The sequence below is a fragment of the Podarcis muralis genome, chromosome 5 (assembly GCF_964188315.1).
Source record: "Podarcis muralis chromosome 5, rPodMur119.hap1.1, whole genome shotgun sequence".
NCBI lineage: Eukaryota > Metazoa > Chordata > Lepidosauria > Squamata > Lacertidae > Podarcis > Podarcis muralis.
This window is the reverse complement of record NC_135659.1, coordinates 48,807,718-48,824,795: the sequence shown is the minus strand read 5'-3', so window position 1 is coordinate 48,824,795 and position 17,078 is coordinate 48,807,718. Positions and strand designations below refer to the sequence as shown.

Below are 17,078 nucleotides of genomic sequence, written 5' to 3'. Positions count from 1 at the left end.
CAGACTATCCTCCACCAGGGCCAGGGCTTTTTCAGTGACGACTCCAACCTGATAGAATGCTCTGTCCCACAAGACTAGGGCCCTGCAGGACTTGATCTCTTTCCGCAGGGCCTGTAAGACAGAGCTATTCCGCCTGGCATTCAATTTGAATTAGCCTGATCCTCTATTCCCTTTTCCCTTTCCTCTTCTATGAAGAAACCCTTTCTCGAACCCCATATTTAAATTCTTCCCTGGTCTCCCTGCTGGCCCTAGAAGGACCAACTTGGCTAGTTAGCCCTGGTGATCATTTGATGTTACTGACTGGTTTTTGTTCGCCCCCCCCCCCAAGAAATGACCCCTAAATTTTTGAATTCTATTGATATTGATGCTGCATTTTATGTTTTGTTTTATGCTGTTTTAAAGTCGCATTTTAATCAATGTTTTGTATTTGCTGTTAGTTGCCCTGAGCGTGATTTTTAAACCGGGAAGGGCGGGGTATAAATAAATTATTATTATTATTATTATTATTATTATTATTATTATTATTATTACCTTGCTGAAAGTCTAGCATTTATGAGAGCGAGGCAATTGTCAGGTCTAGCCTCTGCTCCCAGAAGTGGCATAAAATGCTTCTCTCCTTCCCCTTCCCTCTCATAGAATTGAGGGGAAAGTTTCTGCTTATTGTGGGCAAGGAATGGGGGAGAGATTGAGGTGGTTGGAATGGGAGATAGACATCTAATTTTAATCACTCAAGTGTTAGGCCCAAATGGCTCCTTTTAGCATGGTTGGTGCTATTTCTGTACCTTCTTCGCCTTCTCCCTGCATCACCATGGTAACGATGGCTGCAACTCAAGCAGCCATTTTTCACAGAGGTCTGAGGGGATGGGCCATAAATCCAGCTAAACAAGCTCGCTAGGCTCCAGTTGCATTCATGACAAGGTTACATCACAGGATTGAGGAAGATGGATGTGCGTGTGTGAGTGCTTAGCGCCACTTTTTCTCTTTCTCTCTCTCATTTTTTTTAGAGGTGCAAACAATAGAGCTAAAAGGTCGTGTATCAGTGAGATAATCGTCAGCGACGTGTCATTATTACATACTGTGCATTTATTATCTCTTGCTGCAGCCATGTCAGAGGCGGCTGCAGAGGGCTAGATAATTGGGTGCCTTCATGCAGATGGTTTATTATCGGTCTCTTCCAGGAGGAGGTTTAAGACAGTTAGTGATGCTGTTTGCTAGTTAAAGATTAGAGACCCCAGAGAATAATTAACAATCCCAAAAGCCAGTCTTTCTGCAGGATTCTTATGCCTCCACTCCCTCCACTGCCTTTTAATCTATTCATTCTAGCAGGTGTAATAAAGTGATAAGGAGAGGCTCAGGGGATGTTTGTTTGACTGCTTTTGGGTGTACAAACTACAAAGGATGGCATTTTGTTTCTGTCTTTCCTTGGCACGAGCAGAAACTAGGAAAACTTTCATGCCCACTCTGTGTCTGTAAACACACACTGCTGCTGGCCAAGTTCTTGCCCAGAGACCACCTGGGCCACCAGCAGTCTTGCCCATTTCCATGGCATTGGGCGGGGGGAGCTCCAGCAGCAGAGGCTTTCTGACAAAGTGGCAACCACACACAGCTGCAAAACTGCTCTTTTTGTTTATGAAGACGCAAACGTTCAAACTGATTTTCCTATTTGGTGTACCAGAGACAATTGGATCCCCCATGCTTGCTAGGTGGCACAGTGTTAAGACTAGGTAGGCAAACATGACATTTTGGTGATAAAGCAGTTACCACCTGAATGCTTTCCATTAAAATATTAAATTAACTGTTTTTAAAATGTGGGAAAGCTCTCAACTTTCAAATCTAGTGAATAAATTATTGCTTGGATTTGTGGGTTCCATGGGAAATCTGTGGTACAATATTAGGGCTCTCCCCACCTCTTGAACATGTCCCCCATGGGTTCAGAATTCAGAATGCGGCAGCTAGACTGGTGACTGGAAGTGGCTGCCGAGACCCCATAACACCAGTCTTGAAAGACCTACATTGGCTCCCAGTACATTTCCGAGCACAATTCAAAGTGTTGGTGCTGACCTTTAAAGCCCTAAACGGCCTCGGCCCAGTATACCTGAAGGAGCGTCTCCACTCCCATCATTCTACCTGGACACTGAGCTCCAGTGCCAAGGGCCTTCTGGTGGTTACCTCACTGTGAGAAGTAAAGTTACAGGGAACCAGGCAGAGGGCCTTCTCGGTAGTGGCACCCGCCCTGTGGAACGCCCTCCAACCAGATGTCAAAGAAATAAACAACTATTTGACATTTAGAAGACATCTGAAGGCAGCCCTGTTTAGGGAAGCTTTTAATGACTGATGTTTTAATGTATTTTTAATCTTTTGTTGGAAGCCGCCCCGAGTGGCTGGGGAAACCCAGCCAGATGGGCGGGGTAGAAATAAATTATTATTACAGTATTATTATTTTATATTATTATTATATTAATGTCATTATGTCTACAAATACTGCAGTGGAGGACAAAAGAGGGATGTTCTAAATGGCAGCTGCTTTAAGGTATAGCAGCATGTAAAATCCTAGCCATGGCAGAAGACATCTTCAAGAAAAGAAAAAGAAATGCCCCAATATTGTACCACCAATTTCTCTCCTATTAAGCAAGGTTAAAAAAATTAAGCTAGCATTGTTATAGGCATGCTATCTGGTCGGAGAACTGCTTTGCAAAATTTGGAGGAGTATGAATTTCAAAGGATAGTTGCATTTTGGTCTGTGCATTGTTTCCGGAAGTGTGGGTAAGGAGGGTTCACTTGAGAATGCAAATAACTCCCTCATCCCTACTTCCAACCAGTAGCAGCAGGCAGGGCTGCACGGATGGGTCTGCCTGTCTCCCCTGCCCTCCAAGGACCACTGCCTGTTACCAAGAGGGAGAAGGGCAAGGGAGTTAAGAAACGGGAGGGGCGTGGGCTTTCCGTGAGCACAGCATCAGGAACATAGGATTGGCTTCAGTGCTGCAACCTCACATGCCTTCCCTTTCTCTTCTCAGTAACTGGTACACAGCACTGGGATGAGAGGAGTGTGGTGCAGCCACGCCATGTAGTTCTGCTGTCTTTTACTGCTTCCAGCTACAGTCCTCAAGTGGCATTTGTAGTTGCAATATAACATACAGGCAAGTCTATCTGTAACCTCTTTATTTAAATGGCTTCTTCATCTAAATGTAAGAAAAAGAAAAGCAATATGTATGTAGATGCTGACCAATGCCATTAAATGACTTCAGGAGCCTAAAATCAGTTATGTGCCAAGTTCTCCCAACACCCCAAGTAAATGTATCTATGTTGCGTGATCCACTCTGATTGTTCTTAACCTGCATTGCAGCATTGGCTTCCACTTTCTGAAATGGATGGGAATGGAGTCACACGAGGAAATGGCATGGAATCACCCCCACTCAAAAGACGTGTTGTGGCGAGAGAGCAGGGATAGAGAGATCAATCCTGAAGCCAAATACCTTGGCTGGTTAGTTAAAATTCATGCATGTGGCTTTCAGACAATGAACTCCCACTTCACACTTACTTAGATTGCCAGCCCACAGTTGACCTACATATATGATCAGTCATTTCGGGTTACCTAGTCTCAGTCCTGCGACTTTTATAAACTACAGTATGTTATCTATCAACACCCTTGATATTTCAGTCACCCTTCTGGCCTCTAGAGGGCAGTACTCCCACTCTTTTTAAGATTCTGGGTGTTGTCGCTGGAGCTGCCATATATATGGGGCTTTATATTTATATATTTATATTTTTTCATCCATGAACTTTGGACTTCCTCCCACTCTGTCTCATAGGATTACAAAAAATAAAGAAAATTTTAGAGATATGGCCTTTTCATAGCTTCACATGACAATTCATTCTCTGTATATAACTGGCTAAATATATGAAAGTGGGTGATTTGTGATGCAAATCCCACCTCACCTTGGTACTTGAATCCTCTTTGTCTACCCAGCTCCTTTCTCTAGAGTAGAACCAACTACTTCATGGGCTAGAGAAGAGTACTCTTTTGCTTGTTTAACAGACTTGTATGCCCCTTTGGGCAAAACAGCACCAAGGCAATTAAAGCAGTATTGACTGCTTTATTGACTGGCAGGGATGTGCACAAAGTTTGTAGATTTTTTGAAAATTGCTTATGAAATATCACATAATTCACTGGTTTGAATTAGGTCAAGAGCATGTTGCGGGGGGGATAACCTTTTTTTCCTTTGCCAATTTCACAATGAAGATACAGATATATAGATCACACAAAGACACAGGAAGTGCCTGTATGTTTTCCCCTTTGCAGATTTGGGGACTGATCTCCATAGGAGCTAAAGGTTACCCCAGGGGCATAGGAAGGGAGGTGCAGTCCGCCCCGGGTGTCATCCCTGAGGGGGTGACAAAATGGCACACTGCGGGGGCAGCACTTACCGCAGGACCTGGCCTGCAGCACACCTGAGCCGCGCATCTCTCCTGGGAGTGACACAGTGGCTCAGGGCCCCGCGCTGCCCAAAATGGCAGCATGGGGCTTGCGTCCACCAGGCGGACTCCATGAGCAGCTCGCCATGGCACACCTCCCTGGGCGGATCACCATGGCGCCCCCCTACATGGATCACCACGGTGCCCCCGTGGGCAGCTCACCCCACTCCCACCGCTCCGGGTACTGGAGCAGCTAGCTATGCCCCTGGGTTACCCATCTCCTTTGTACTGGTGCAAATCTTGGGTCCCCGCAGCTGATTTTTGGACAAGAAAAAAGATTGGGAATTCGGGAGTCCCAGAAAGTGGATAATGAAAATAAGGTTTTAAATGCATTCTGTTTTTGTCTTATCTTTACTTTCTGTTTTCTGAAAATTTCAATAAATATGATTTAAAAGAAAAAAAAGAAAAAAGATTGGGAATTCTAGTCCCAGGACTGCGTCATGTCTAGTATGCCCTTGAGCATAATGCGTTCAATAAAACGTCTCACATAGGAGAACTGGTTAATAAACAGCCTAGTAGAAAGTGCCTGTTAGAAACTCCAGAGACTGGGGAAAGGTCAGTCATGCTGCTAGGGATGGAGGAGAAATTTGTTTTGCCCCCTTTCCGCAGCAAGCCAAACAGATGCCTGGTCGCAAACTTATTATGTACAGTAGACTGGGATGCAGCTATCAGTTGGCTGATGCGCTTCCTTGTATTGTGTGATGCAGTTTTGGATCCCTCTAAAAATATGACCAAAAGCATGTGTTTCGTGTTTAAAGTGTGTACAAAATGCACATTTTATGGGGGCAATGCGCTGCAAAGAATACAAAAGTATATTTTTTATCAGATTTATCAGATGCAATTTAAATGCATTTTTTTTTAAAGTCCACAAATATTGAATCAAAGGACCCATGATTTGGTGTGTGTAAAACTGACATAGAATGAAAATAGGCTGATCCCTCCACCCTTGTTCACCACCAAGAATACACAGAATGTAAGAGAATGTGACCTTGTTTACCCTCCCATCCAAATCAACAACTGAGTACTCTACACTACAGCATCTAGTTTTCTTCCATCTACCCCTTGTCGTGTTTTTGAGGCTTTGGCATGCACCGCTGAAACATTTCCAAGTGTAACTTTGAACCCAGGACAATTGGAAACATTTTTTCTTACATAAAAGTGTCGATTGCCAAAACAGAAATCAATTGTTTGCAGTAATTGACTCTGGCTCTCACCTATCATCCCGTGTTACTTTTGTAACAAAAGGGAGGACAGGGGAGTCAGAAGTGCTATTCTGACAGAGCGCAGCTAAGCACACACTTTAAGAAGAATTTGCTGAATTGCAGGCTATGAGTTGAGGGAGAATCTTGGTCATGCATTCCCATAAAATGGGACATACCATGTCTTCAAAAGGCTATAGTGTAGGAGTGGATAGAGCAGGACTGTAGTTCCTGAGCTATTTTAAGTCCCCCCAACACAATTTTTAATAGATACCACATCATTAATTCAAATGCAATGTGATTTTGACTTTAGAAATAGTTCTCTCCCGTATTCTAGCCTGCATTGACTGCATTTTCAGCTGCACAAAATTTGAATGAAAGAGGCTTTAAGGACACTTCTAGTCCCCAGTATGAATGGGCAGCAGCCTTGCCCATCATCTCCATCTATATGCCCTCTCTCCCAGCTTCACACAAGGATAGAAGTAGTGGACAGCACCAACAGTCTTGGGTCTTAAGGAAGAGAGAATCACTCATACTATGGGATAACCTGGAGACAACCCAAAGAGCAATGATCTGGTAGGGTTGCCAGAACTGTAGTCATTTTGAGGAAGGAATAGTAACTAGGTTTGGGTTTGAATCGCTGGGGAAGAAATGGTGAAAGAAATCCTGCGAACTTTTGAAACACAGGAATTTGTTACATTCTGCTTTGCAGGCTAGCTGGTGTGACTAGCTGAACACCCATACTGTAATTAAAAATATCTTTATTGATTATTTAAACAATTAAAAATACACACAGTAATCAATTCTACATTGGAAAATTATACCTGGGGTTTTGTTCCCACAATAAAACTGTTGACTTTAAAAAAAATAATCAATAAGTATCAGCCAACACTCACTTGCGGGTAACAAATCCTCCACTCATTTGATACATACATGGAAAGAAAAGCAGATGATTCACATCTAAGGCTTGCATCTGAGTCACATAGGCTTTATTCATGCCCTAGTAGCTGGGGTGTCCTTGTGGCAATTCCATAGCAGAGCAAGAATCAAATGAAGCAATCTGGTGAAGCATTACAGGCTTGAGTTGATAATAGCTATTTACTGTTCCCATGTAGATGCTTTATTGTGAAGAAAGAGTAGTTTCTCACCAGGAAATTTCCAGGTGGGACATAGCAGTGGGCTACAGAGGACTTTCAAGGAGGTCTGTGTTTGCTGTCTGTGGCAATCCAGCAATAGCTGCTAAGAAGAAATAATAATTAATCTCAGGGGCATTGCTGGGTACTTAGAAGACTTGGGGCAAATGTCTGTATGAAGTTTGCATGTGTTAGATGCAAATTCAGACTGGTTTTCACAGCCCCTTGCTTTGCTCTAAGGGTTTCCAGGCAGGATCTTCTGGGCTGAGGACTCTGTAGGTCTTCACAGATGATGGTGAGTGACTTTGCAGCACAACTAGGTGCCCTGTAAGCTAAATGGGTTTTTTTTTGGGGGGGGGGGCTCAAAAGGGAGAGGGGCAGAAGATCCAGGGTCTAGTGCAAGAGACTTGGTTTCAGGCCCCCTGAATGTCCCTGCTGATTATGGAATAACATTAACAATCAGGTTTGGTAAAGATTCTGATGTTGAACTTGACATGATGCGCCAGTTTATTCCCCGCAAGAGAGGTGCACAGATGACCTCAAAACTTAGCACAGAACCAAAACAGCAACATGAAATCTGGTGTGGAAAAAAATTAACATAAAAAGAAATGAAACATAGGCTTCACTCAGCCAGCAGCCATTGCCTTGTAGTAAAGTGATTAAATCCATGCACAATAACTGATGTGCAGAACTGGTCTCTTGTATGGAGTCTATAATATGGGCAGGATAAGAAAAGACCAAGAAGTGAGGATGGTGGTGATAAAGGTGCTACATGCAAGTGGTAAGAACTTGAATATTGTTTTCACTATGACATTCAGGTGTGTTTCTGCACTCCAACTCGACTTTGTTTTCATAAACATGGGGGCCTTCTTCACTCCTGAAATATTAAGGGACAGAAAATACATATTATTTATATACTTCACTGCATCATACCCAGCTTCCAAGGAGAATGGCAGAGTACGCATGGTTCTTCTTCCTTATTTTTATCCTAATTTTGTGCAGTCAGTCAGGCTGAAAGATCCCAGCAGACCCAAGTTCACACAGTTAAATTTTCTAGAAGAGCAGGGATTTGAACCCTTGAAGCAACTGTTACATCTCCAGTCAGAGCCAAGTAAAAGTGGTTTTCATGATGTCTGAAGCATCTGTTTTATAAAATGGAAGTCTGATGCCCAGGTGCACTTAGGATGGCTATGCACACTCATCCTTTTTTAGAAACAATGGTGCTAATGCAGGGCTGTCAGACAAGAGGCTCATAGGCCAAGCAATGCATTTTGGGATTCCACTTCCAGTGTGGCCTACAGCACCCCTATTGCACCCCAAGCTATTTCAGATGTCCAGAGTCAACCAATGGAGTCAGGCTACAAAGAGAGAGAAAATGAGTCAGAAGTGGCTCATACCGTGTGCTTTCCTTCCATGTTCTTGAAACTGGCTGGGCACGTGTCAAGGAAACAAGAGAACGAGGAAAGGTGTGGTGATTTGTTATTGGGAGAGGCAAGATGGATTACAGAGCTGTTTCAGATTTGCAGGGTGGAGGAGACCACAGTTTTGAAAGACAAAGCAGTGACACATGGGGATTTTTTTTTTAACATAATGTTCTTAAATTAAAAGAACTCTCAGAATGGTTTGCTCCGGTGACCCTGTGGCCCCTCTTCATGCAATCTGCAAATGTGGGGAAGGAGTAATCTGAATCCCACTTTTAGTTATGCTTTTTAAATATATATATAAATATGAAACTAACCTGAAGTCTGCTGCAGTTGTTGAATACCTCCCTTCTGACCCATTTGAAATGGGCATCTCTTCTTTGTTGCTGCTCGTGGAGAATGCTTTGTTTTTCTCCTCAAAGGAATCACTGTGGAAATAATCAGAAGGTGCACTAGGAGACCAGAAGGGTAGGTGTTGTGTACAATTCAAGCACACGAATCCTACACTTGAATACTTTCTTTCTTTCTTTCTTTCTTTCTTTCTTTCTTTCTTTCTTTCTTTCTTCCCTCCCTCCCTCCCTCCCTCCCTCCCTCCCTTCTCTCTCTCTCTCTCTCTCTCTCTCTCTCTCTCTCAGATTTAACCTGTACCTTCAGGACCCAAAAGCACCCCCATTATAATAAAATAATGATAAACAGCAATAAAAGTCTAGCAGCTATCACAATAAGGCACAGCAATGAAAACACACTATCATCAGTATAAGAACACATCGAGGTTAAAAAGCCTTGCAAAGTAGAAAAGATTTTTCCTTCTCTGGGGAGGGCATCTCACAGGCCAGGGGCCATCACTTGAAAGTATTCCTCCCATGTAACTTCCCACCTCAGCTTGGATGCCATGGACTACTGAAGAAAAGTATCAGAGGAATATCTCAGTATACAGACAGACTGGTAAGGGGTACTTAAGGAAGGAAACATTTGACTATTATTTATTTATTAACTTTTTGTCTCTTCCTTCCTCCCAAAGGAGCCAATATAAATGTTGGTGTAATTTAAACATAGTGGGGACAGTAGAAGGAAGATTTCAACCCTACTCCACCAGCACTGCAGTCCCAACACAATTTTTTTGGGGGGAGGGGGATAAATGTGCCTGCTTTTACATATTTTTTAAAGGGTGAAATCCAGTCAGGTATCTACTGACATCGCATCTTGTTTGGTCCCAAAGCAGCCCGATACAGAATGGTTGCATCAACACAGAAAGCCATACAACCATATTTGGCTGGAATAATGATGGTGGTGGTGATACTTACTCGTTGTCCTGGCACCATAACCGATTGACAACAAAGGCAACCATTGCCAAAACCAAGAAGACAGTAACTGCAATGGTGCCCTGCACCCATGGCTGAAGGCTTCGCTGAACTGTCAAGAAAAGAGATTAAAACAAGTTTATTGTGGCTCCCAGCACTGGTAGTCTAGCTAGTTCTGTATTAGGCATGCAACACTATGCTCACCAACTTGGTGGGAAGGGTTCGTAGTTGACTGAAGGAGCATCTGTTTTGCATGCAGAAGAGCCTTAGTACAATTACTGTCATCTCTAGCAAGATCTGAAACCGTGCAGAGTCCCTGCCAGCCAGTGTAGAGTAGGGGGTTCGAAACCTCGGGACCAAGGTGGCCCCTCTGGACCTCTTTCTCTGGCCTTCAGGACTCTCCCCAGGCCATCTCCCTCACCAGCCCTGTGTTCCATCCTCCTGTGTGGAATCCTTGAGCACAACATCACCCGTGGCTTCCAGCAACTGGTCTTCAGAAGCACTACAGCCTCCAACCATGAGGGCAGAGAGAATAGACATTATGGCTAGGACTCATTGCTAGCCTTGTCCTCCATGAATTTGTCCAAGCCACTTTAAATCCTCACTCAACATGTGGGCCCTGCAAGGTTGGCCAGAAAAAAACGTGCCCCCTGGGTTGAAAAAGACTTTCCATTTCCAGTGTAGGCAAATCTGAGCCAGATAGACCATTGGCCTGACTTGCTATAATGCAGCTTCTTATGTTCCCAACTGTAATTTATCTGGGCAGGGTCTGTTTCTGTTTAGCGACAAACTTACTGCTGCTGCCTAATCAAATTAAATAGAAGTAGCAGTATCTAAATAGCGGTATATGTGCATAAATCAAAAAGATTACAATCTATGCTTCCTCTGCCATAGATGCTTTCACACCCTAGACAAGTCCCCAGGCAATTGAATATGGTGAATACAGTGGCAACATGCAATCCATATTCTAAGCTGGCAGAGATCTCTCAGGAAGCAGGCACATCTCATCTTCCACCAGGTATCATGCTCATCAAGAAACCTGGTTATTAATTCTGAATCAACCTGTGAGGTGTTTGTTCTCCCCCCCCTCAGCCTTCCCCCAGTAGTTCTGATATCAAGTAGAACTAAAAGCATTTATGGGGGGGGGAGTGTTAAATAAATTCTCTTGGGTCAGACTTTCATGGGGAAAGCCAAATTTACATCCCCCTGATTTAAGTATGTAAGAGTCAGGCTGACCCCAGGTATTTTGTTGATTAAGAGGAAGGACAAGGTCATCCCCACCAACTCCATGCACAGAAACAGTTGATGGGCAGTTGAATCTTGCTTCAGGGCTTGCTGCCTGAGGGTGGAGCAGCACCAACACAGAGTGCAAGCAAGGACCCCAGCACACTTTGTGTTCATTGGGCTTTTCTTCACTTTCGGAGTGAAGTGCCTTGTGGGGGAATTTGTGCAGAAGCAAAATCTACTTTTAGGGACGCGGGTGGCGCTGTGGGTAAAAGCCTCAGCGCCTAGGGCTTGCCGATCGAAAGGTCGGCGGTTCGAATCCCCGCGGCGGGGTGCGCTCCCGCTGCTCGGTCCCAGCGCCTGCCAACCTAGCAGTTCGAAAGCACCCCCGGGTGCAAGTAGATAAATAGGGACCGCTTACTAGCGGGAAGGTAAACGGCGTTTCTGTGTGCGGCTCTGGCTCGCCAGAGCAGCGATGTCACGCTGGCCACGTGACCCGGAAGTGTCTCCGGACAGCGCTGGCCCCCGGCCTCTTGAGTGAGATGGGCGCACAACCCTAGAGTCTGTCAAGACTGGCCTGTACGGGCAGGGGTACCTTTACCTTTTTAAAATCTACTTTAAAAAAGAAAGAAATAAAAATCCTGGCTGGCCTTCAGTGTTGGCCATAGAAATTGTTTCATATAAATAAATCATAGAAGTTACCTTAAAGGTCATCTAATCTAGCGTTTTGAGCAATGGCAATGCAGCTCCCATGGCCCCATCTGATCTGTACATTTAAAACAACACCATACCAATTCCCAATCCTTGGAACTGCAGTTTCTTAACCTTGCTGAGAGTTGTTAAAGGTAAAGGGACCCCTGATCAGTAGGTCCAGTCGTGACCAACTCTGGGGTTGCGGTGCTCATCTCGCTTTATTGGCCGAGGGAGCCGGCATACAGCTTCCGGGTCATGTGGGCAGCATGACTAAGCCGCTTCTGGCGAACCAGAGCAGCACACGGAAACACCGTTTACCTTCCTGCCGGAGCGGTACCTATTTATCTACTTGCACTTTGATGTGCTTTTGAACTGCTAGGTTGGCAGGAGCAGGGACTGAGCAACGGGAGCTCACCCCATCGCAGGGATTCGAACCACCGACCTTCTGATGTTAGGAAGCCCCTATTTCCCTCACAGAACTACAGTTCTCTGAATGCTTTAGTAGCCAATTCCTCTCCCCAGGGAACTCTGGGAACTGTAGCTTTGTGATTAGGTGTCTCCGAACAACTCTCATCACCCTTAACAAACTACAGTTCCCAGCAGTCATTGGAGGAAGCTGTGGGTGAGATTCATCTAACAAGCCCCATGATCAGAAGCCCTGCTTGAGCAACAGGCTTGTCCCCTCTTCCCTATGTGTGCACCCCGAAATTGGCTAAAGGGTGTTGGGAGAATCTCCCAGAATAGCACACAGGGGAAAGAGAGGGCAGATCATTCAGCCTGGCAAGCTGCAATGCTTGCACAGTTGGAACATTCATCATAGCTCAAAGTTGATTTCCACCCTATCATTGCTCATGCAAATGGGGCCAGTGTACAAGTACAATATCCCAGTTAAGCAGCCATTTAGCCACAGAAGGAAAATAAAAAGATCGGAGGTAGGGAAGTAATCCCTCCTCTAGAATTTTCTGCCAAAAGGAAGTGCATTCCGTGTTATGGTAAAACCCCGGCCCTGACAGTGTTGACAAACACTTTCTTCTCTAAGAGGGCAGGTGGCCCTTTCGCAAGCTTCTTATGACTACCTGTCCCAGCCCATTCGTGTTTTGCTGCCCTCTCAAAACCACTTTCCTGGAACAGAAAATGCCCAACCTTTGCCTCACCCTGAATAGAAATCAGACTGTGTTCTCCTCATGCTGTAATCTGTCACTAATTGTTAGGTTGTTCCAAAGAGGAGGATGGTGACTTGGTACACAATAGGCCTGTCAGAAGTGGGGCCAATGTTCCCAGACTGGAATGTTAAACTGAAACTAAAATTTGCAAACATCTCCTTACAGAACTCACTTGACTCTCCTCAGTTTGGAACCGCTGAGCTTTGAATACCTTTTGAAGTGGCAAAGGCCTCCCCTCCCATGTTTGAAATCAGATTCCAGGAGCCTAGTTTCTCAGTAGTCCTCAAACATCTGTGGAATTCTCCATGGGAGGAGGTTCAAAGCTCCAAACAGGGCTACGTGAGGACTGGTGTTCTCCCTTGGTTAATAGTGGACTACAGCAGCTGATGAAAGACAGTCCAAAGGTCTCTCCTGCCATTTTACATCTTGCCTTCCTTTAGAAAGTAGAAGAACATCATTCTGCCCTGTGACTGACACATGCACTGCAATAAAGAAAGCTCTTCTCCTTGGCATCTGGCCACCTTATGCAGAATTATAGAACTGGATGTAATCAAAGGGCATTGGAGGTATTCGTCACTCACCACCATTGTATAGAAATCCTACCCTCTTGTTTTGTCTCCCAACAGTTCTAACAGATCATCCATTAATGTCCAGATAATGTTCAACAGGAAAGGAAAAGGTGCACTGTGTCAGAGGTGCTTGTAGGACAACAGCTGGGTTTTGAGTAAATGCACCTAAAGGGAAGCAGTGGCAGGATTGCCAGCTTCTAGCAGAGCCCATATACGTTTAACAGCTATGTGACTGGCAGACAGCACCAAGTTAGTGTCAGCACCTGGTATCCTTGGGCAGCTGTTTCCTTGCAGCACTCACTACTGATGCCAGTCCTGGATAACCTGCCCCTGCCCCCACCCACCATTTACTTTTCCCACAATCTCCCAAGGTAGCAGCAGACAAACATGAGGAAAACAGAAAACAGGGAGGGAATTAGGTCTCATGGTTTACAATAGCAAAAGACTTCTTGGGCAGGGGGAAATATAGAACAGAAATGAGGGGTGCTTTTATGAAAGTTTATTGTGAATCAGGTCCATTTTTTGGCCATTTCCCACATATTTTTGGGAAAGGGTGGCAAGCTATCTGCGAGGGGTGGCTGCCTAGAAAGATGAGGAACATGCCACCATTGGCAAAGCAAATCAAGAATTCCTTTCTCTCGCCTAGACATGTGCAGCAGACCAGAATGCTGATGGAGAACACGTTTAGATGTGCATCTGCATAGGCATCTACATGGGTCTGCCCACCCTCATTTTCCCCAACTAGTTATGTGCAACTAGGTCTGATTAGAAAGTGAAAATTTGCTGTGTGCTTTCCTAGTGATGCTATGAATGAAACTGACATTGTGGTAGAGCAGGGCAGGGGGTGTTCCCAAGCAATCTGTGCAACAAGAAAACATCCCCTGCCCCCTTCTGAGTAAGGACAATGAGAGGGATCCATTTGCTCTCAGTGACACTGTCCTGTAGCTAAAGCTGACTGTCTATGTGGCACCATGGTGTCATCATGTCACACTGTGATCCCTAACTGGAATGGATCATACAATTAAAAAGTCACAGAAATGCCATGGTGAAAAAGCAGCAGCACATTGGAGCAGGCATGGGGTGTGGCAAGGGAGGGAGAGAGGGAGGGAGGAATGAAATGCCATTTGTGATAGACTGTCTCATTTATTTATTTTTTAAAAGAACCTTTTGTAAATTTAGCGCAACTCTAGCAAAAATACAGCTGAAAAACTTCTGGAGTTGCAAACCAGAGAATGACAGCTCTACCATGTGCCCTGCAGTGTGGGCTCTGCAGCTACCTGCCTTCTACTTGATTAGTGCACACAGGTAAATAGTCCTTTTAAGGGTTGCCAGTGTCAGCCCTGTCAGCCCACCTACTCAATGAAACAGCATTTACAAGGCAAGGAATGCAAAGACCTCCTTCATGATGAAGGTAGGTGAAAAAGTGCAATAAACAAAGCTATGAGATGTGCTGCTTTAGCATCTGCAGACCCACCAAAATCTGTGCCAAATTCCTCCCAGCCAAAGAGGACTTTAGAAGCCCTGTCAAGACCAGCATGGGCAACAGTCTGACTATTAGATTGTGGAAGTACTAATGAGCCACAACCTGTGCAATCTTGCAGTTCTTTGTAGCAGGAAAACGCCCTGCCTTTCCAGTTTGTAGCTCAACCACACAGCCAGCCAGCTGCATGGGAAACTGCTGCTTGGACACATCCTGCACAAAGACTGCAGCCTGGCTGTGTTCAGTGCAAGCTGTCTTACTCCACAGCTTCATTCTAGCTGTTTCATTGGACAGGACATGGCGTCAGCAAAACATTTTCATACATAATTGCAGTTGATGTTTCTGACTTACATCTTTCATAGTGTGTGGCATCCTTCTTGATTTGCATATGTATTTATTTGTTGATTAATTCTGTATCCCACCTTTCCTCCCAAAGGAGCCCACACATGCATCAGAGCTGGAAAGAAGAGAGCTTTCATGGTCAGGTGGAATATATCTGCAGATTTTTTTTTCCTCAGAAGTATTTGCAGGGATCCTTACATTCCACTCAGCAGTGCAAAATAGAAGTGGACAGAAGTCTGCCTGTGTTGATGTTGGGAATACTCTTCCTGCAGGTTTTGGGTTTTTTAAAAAATTCCTCCCATATTAATTTTGCACTTAACATGAAGGGTGCTGCCATTCAAAGGTGTTAGGGAGGTCAGGCATGGGTGAAGAGGACAAGCATTGGTGGTGTATTGTTCACCTGTGTCGCAAAGCAGCCTCACCCCTGGAGATTCCGCTTGCTTGACAAATGCACAGAGCAAGTGACCAAACAAAAATGGCAGTGGAACTAATCTGGCACTCCCAATGCTGTGCTGCTGCAGCTCTGACCTCGCCATCACCCTGCTCCAGCCCAGCCCAGCTATAGTGAGCCCAGTGTTGGGAGGGTGGCTTTGCAGCTCTGCCCCCCCATGACACTGGCCGCAACTGCTGCTTATGTTCAGCAGGTGGCTGCATCATGTGCCCTCCTCAGACCATGCCCAGGGACATAAGGCTGTCTGAATGCTCCAGCGTTACCTCATTAGTTCATGCTGGACAACCACAGTTCCTTTTGGTTTACTTAACAGAGACATCTTAGCTCATGCCTGCCCAGAAGTCATGGTCTGTTGTGCCCCAGCAGCTTCCCCAAACTCCAGTGGAGTGGAGGCTGGCTGTGGAAATTCAGTGGTAAACTAAAGGAAGGGAAGAAAACTCTGCAAATTCTATTTTTCTACAGTCAAGGAGAAGGATGGATGAAAGAGATGGAAAGAGATGAGATGAGGGGAATATGGGTGAAGAGACAGCTATGCACATTCAGATTTTTTAAAAAAAATATCCAAAGCCTATGATGAAGGAGGAAATAAAGCAGGCGAGTGAATGTAGCAATGGAAGATTTTGTCCAAATAAACACGACTAGCATTAAGCAATGCTGGTGTTGGTTTCATGGTGTCATAATTGTTGTAATAGAAAGCAAACAAACTTAGGGCATAAATTCAAGTATATACTGCAGAAGCAGAATAAATGTCAAAACAAAAGAGGTCAAATATCAGCTGGGAAAGGTGAAGAAGAATCAGCATCTGCCAAAAAAGAAATCTGTTACCTCTTTGGCAGTTCACAGGTTCCAAAGCGACCAAGAGACAAAAGGTCACAGCCAGAGCAGCATTCATTTCGGTGGTGTGGGGAAGCGACTTTGCTGATCAGCGCCTTGATTTGTTTGCTGTAAGCAGAGGCTCCGTGGACTTGTTCCTTCTCTGAGGAATGCAGGAAGGCAAAATGTGAAATCCGAAGACCCAAGGTGTATTTGGGCACGCCTCCCTCCCGGGTAATAAGCCTGGTGGATGATCAAGCCCATTAATTGGAGGGTTGCCATGCACCAGCAGCTATGCAAATGGAGCAATTCCAGAGCATTTTAGCAACTTAAGGAGGGAGAGGATTGTTTTTACTTGCTGCCTCTTTGCTCCATCACGCATCAGGTTGTTATGCAGCTCACAGAACTTCATCTTGACTTTCCAGCACCTCATTAATGGCTTGGAAAGAGTCCAGGAAAAAAGAAAGGGGGCTCTTTCTTTGCCCCATACCCCAATGCCCCCGTCTGGTGCTGCCCATGGATAAAGTCCCCATCCAAGTACAGATCAGACACAACTCTGCTAAGCTTCAGTAAGGTAGTGTCCTTGTGTACCTTCAGACCATATCCTGACACATTTTCAAAAGAGAGGGGATGTTAAAGCAACCATCTCATAGTCCAGTCTCCCCTGCTATTCTGTACCCTATCATTGAATGAGGCTGTGTACACCATCCCATTTACTCTGCATCCAGTGTGCTCCCACCACTGGTATGGGAAGCAGCAAACATGTGACCTTAGCCACAATCCATATCCTATCATCTTTCTTAGGAAATTGTATAT

The 17,078-nt window shown here is 44.9% G+C and overlaps 1 protein-coding gene across 1 annotated transcript; it reads right to left on the bottom strand.

Moving 5' to 3' along the window:
* Positions 1 to 6,416: 6,416 nt before the first annotated feature.
* PDZK1IP1 (PDZK1 interacting protein 1) lies at positions 6,417 to 16,460 on the bottom strand. The gene is made up of 4 exons (XM_028733557.2): positions 16,275 to 16,460; positions 9,531 to 9,639; positions 8,544 to 8,654; positions 6,417 to 7,682 (listed from the first exon to the last, which is right to left on the bottom strand). Exons 1-4 carry the CDS (start codon positions 16,339 to 16,341, stop codon positions 7,574 to 7,576), a joined length of 396 nt encoding a protein of 131 aa, XP_028589390.1. The 5' UTR covers positions 16,342 to 16,460; the 3' UTR covers positions 6,417 to 7,573.
* Between the last annotated feature and the right edge of the window lie 618 nt (positions 16,461 to 17,078).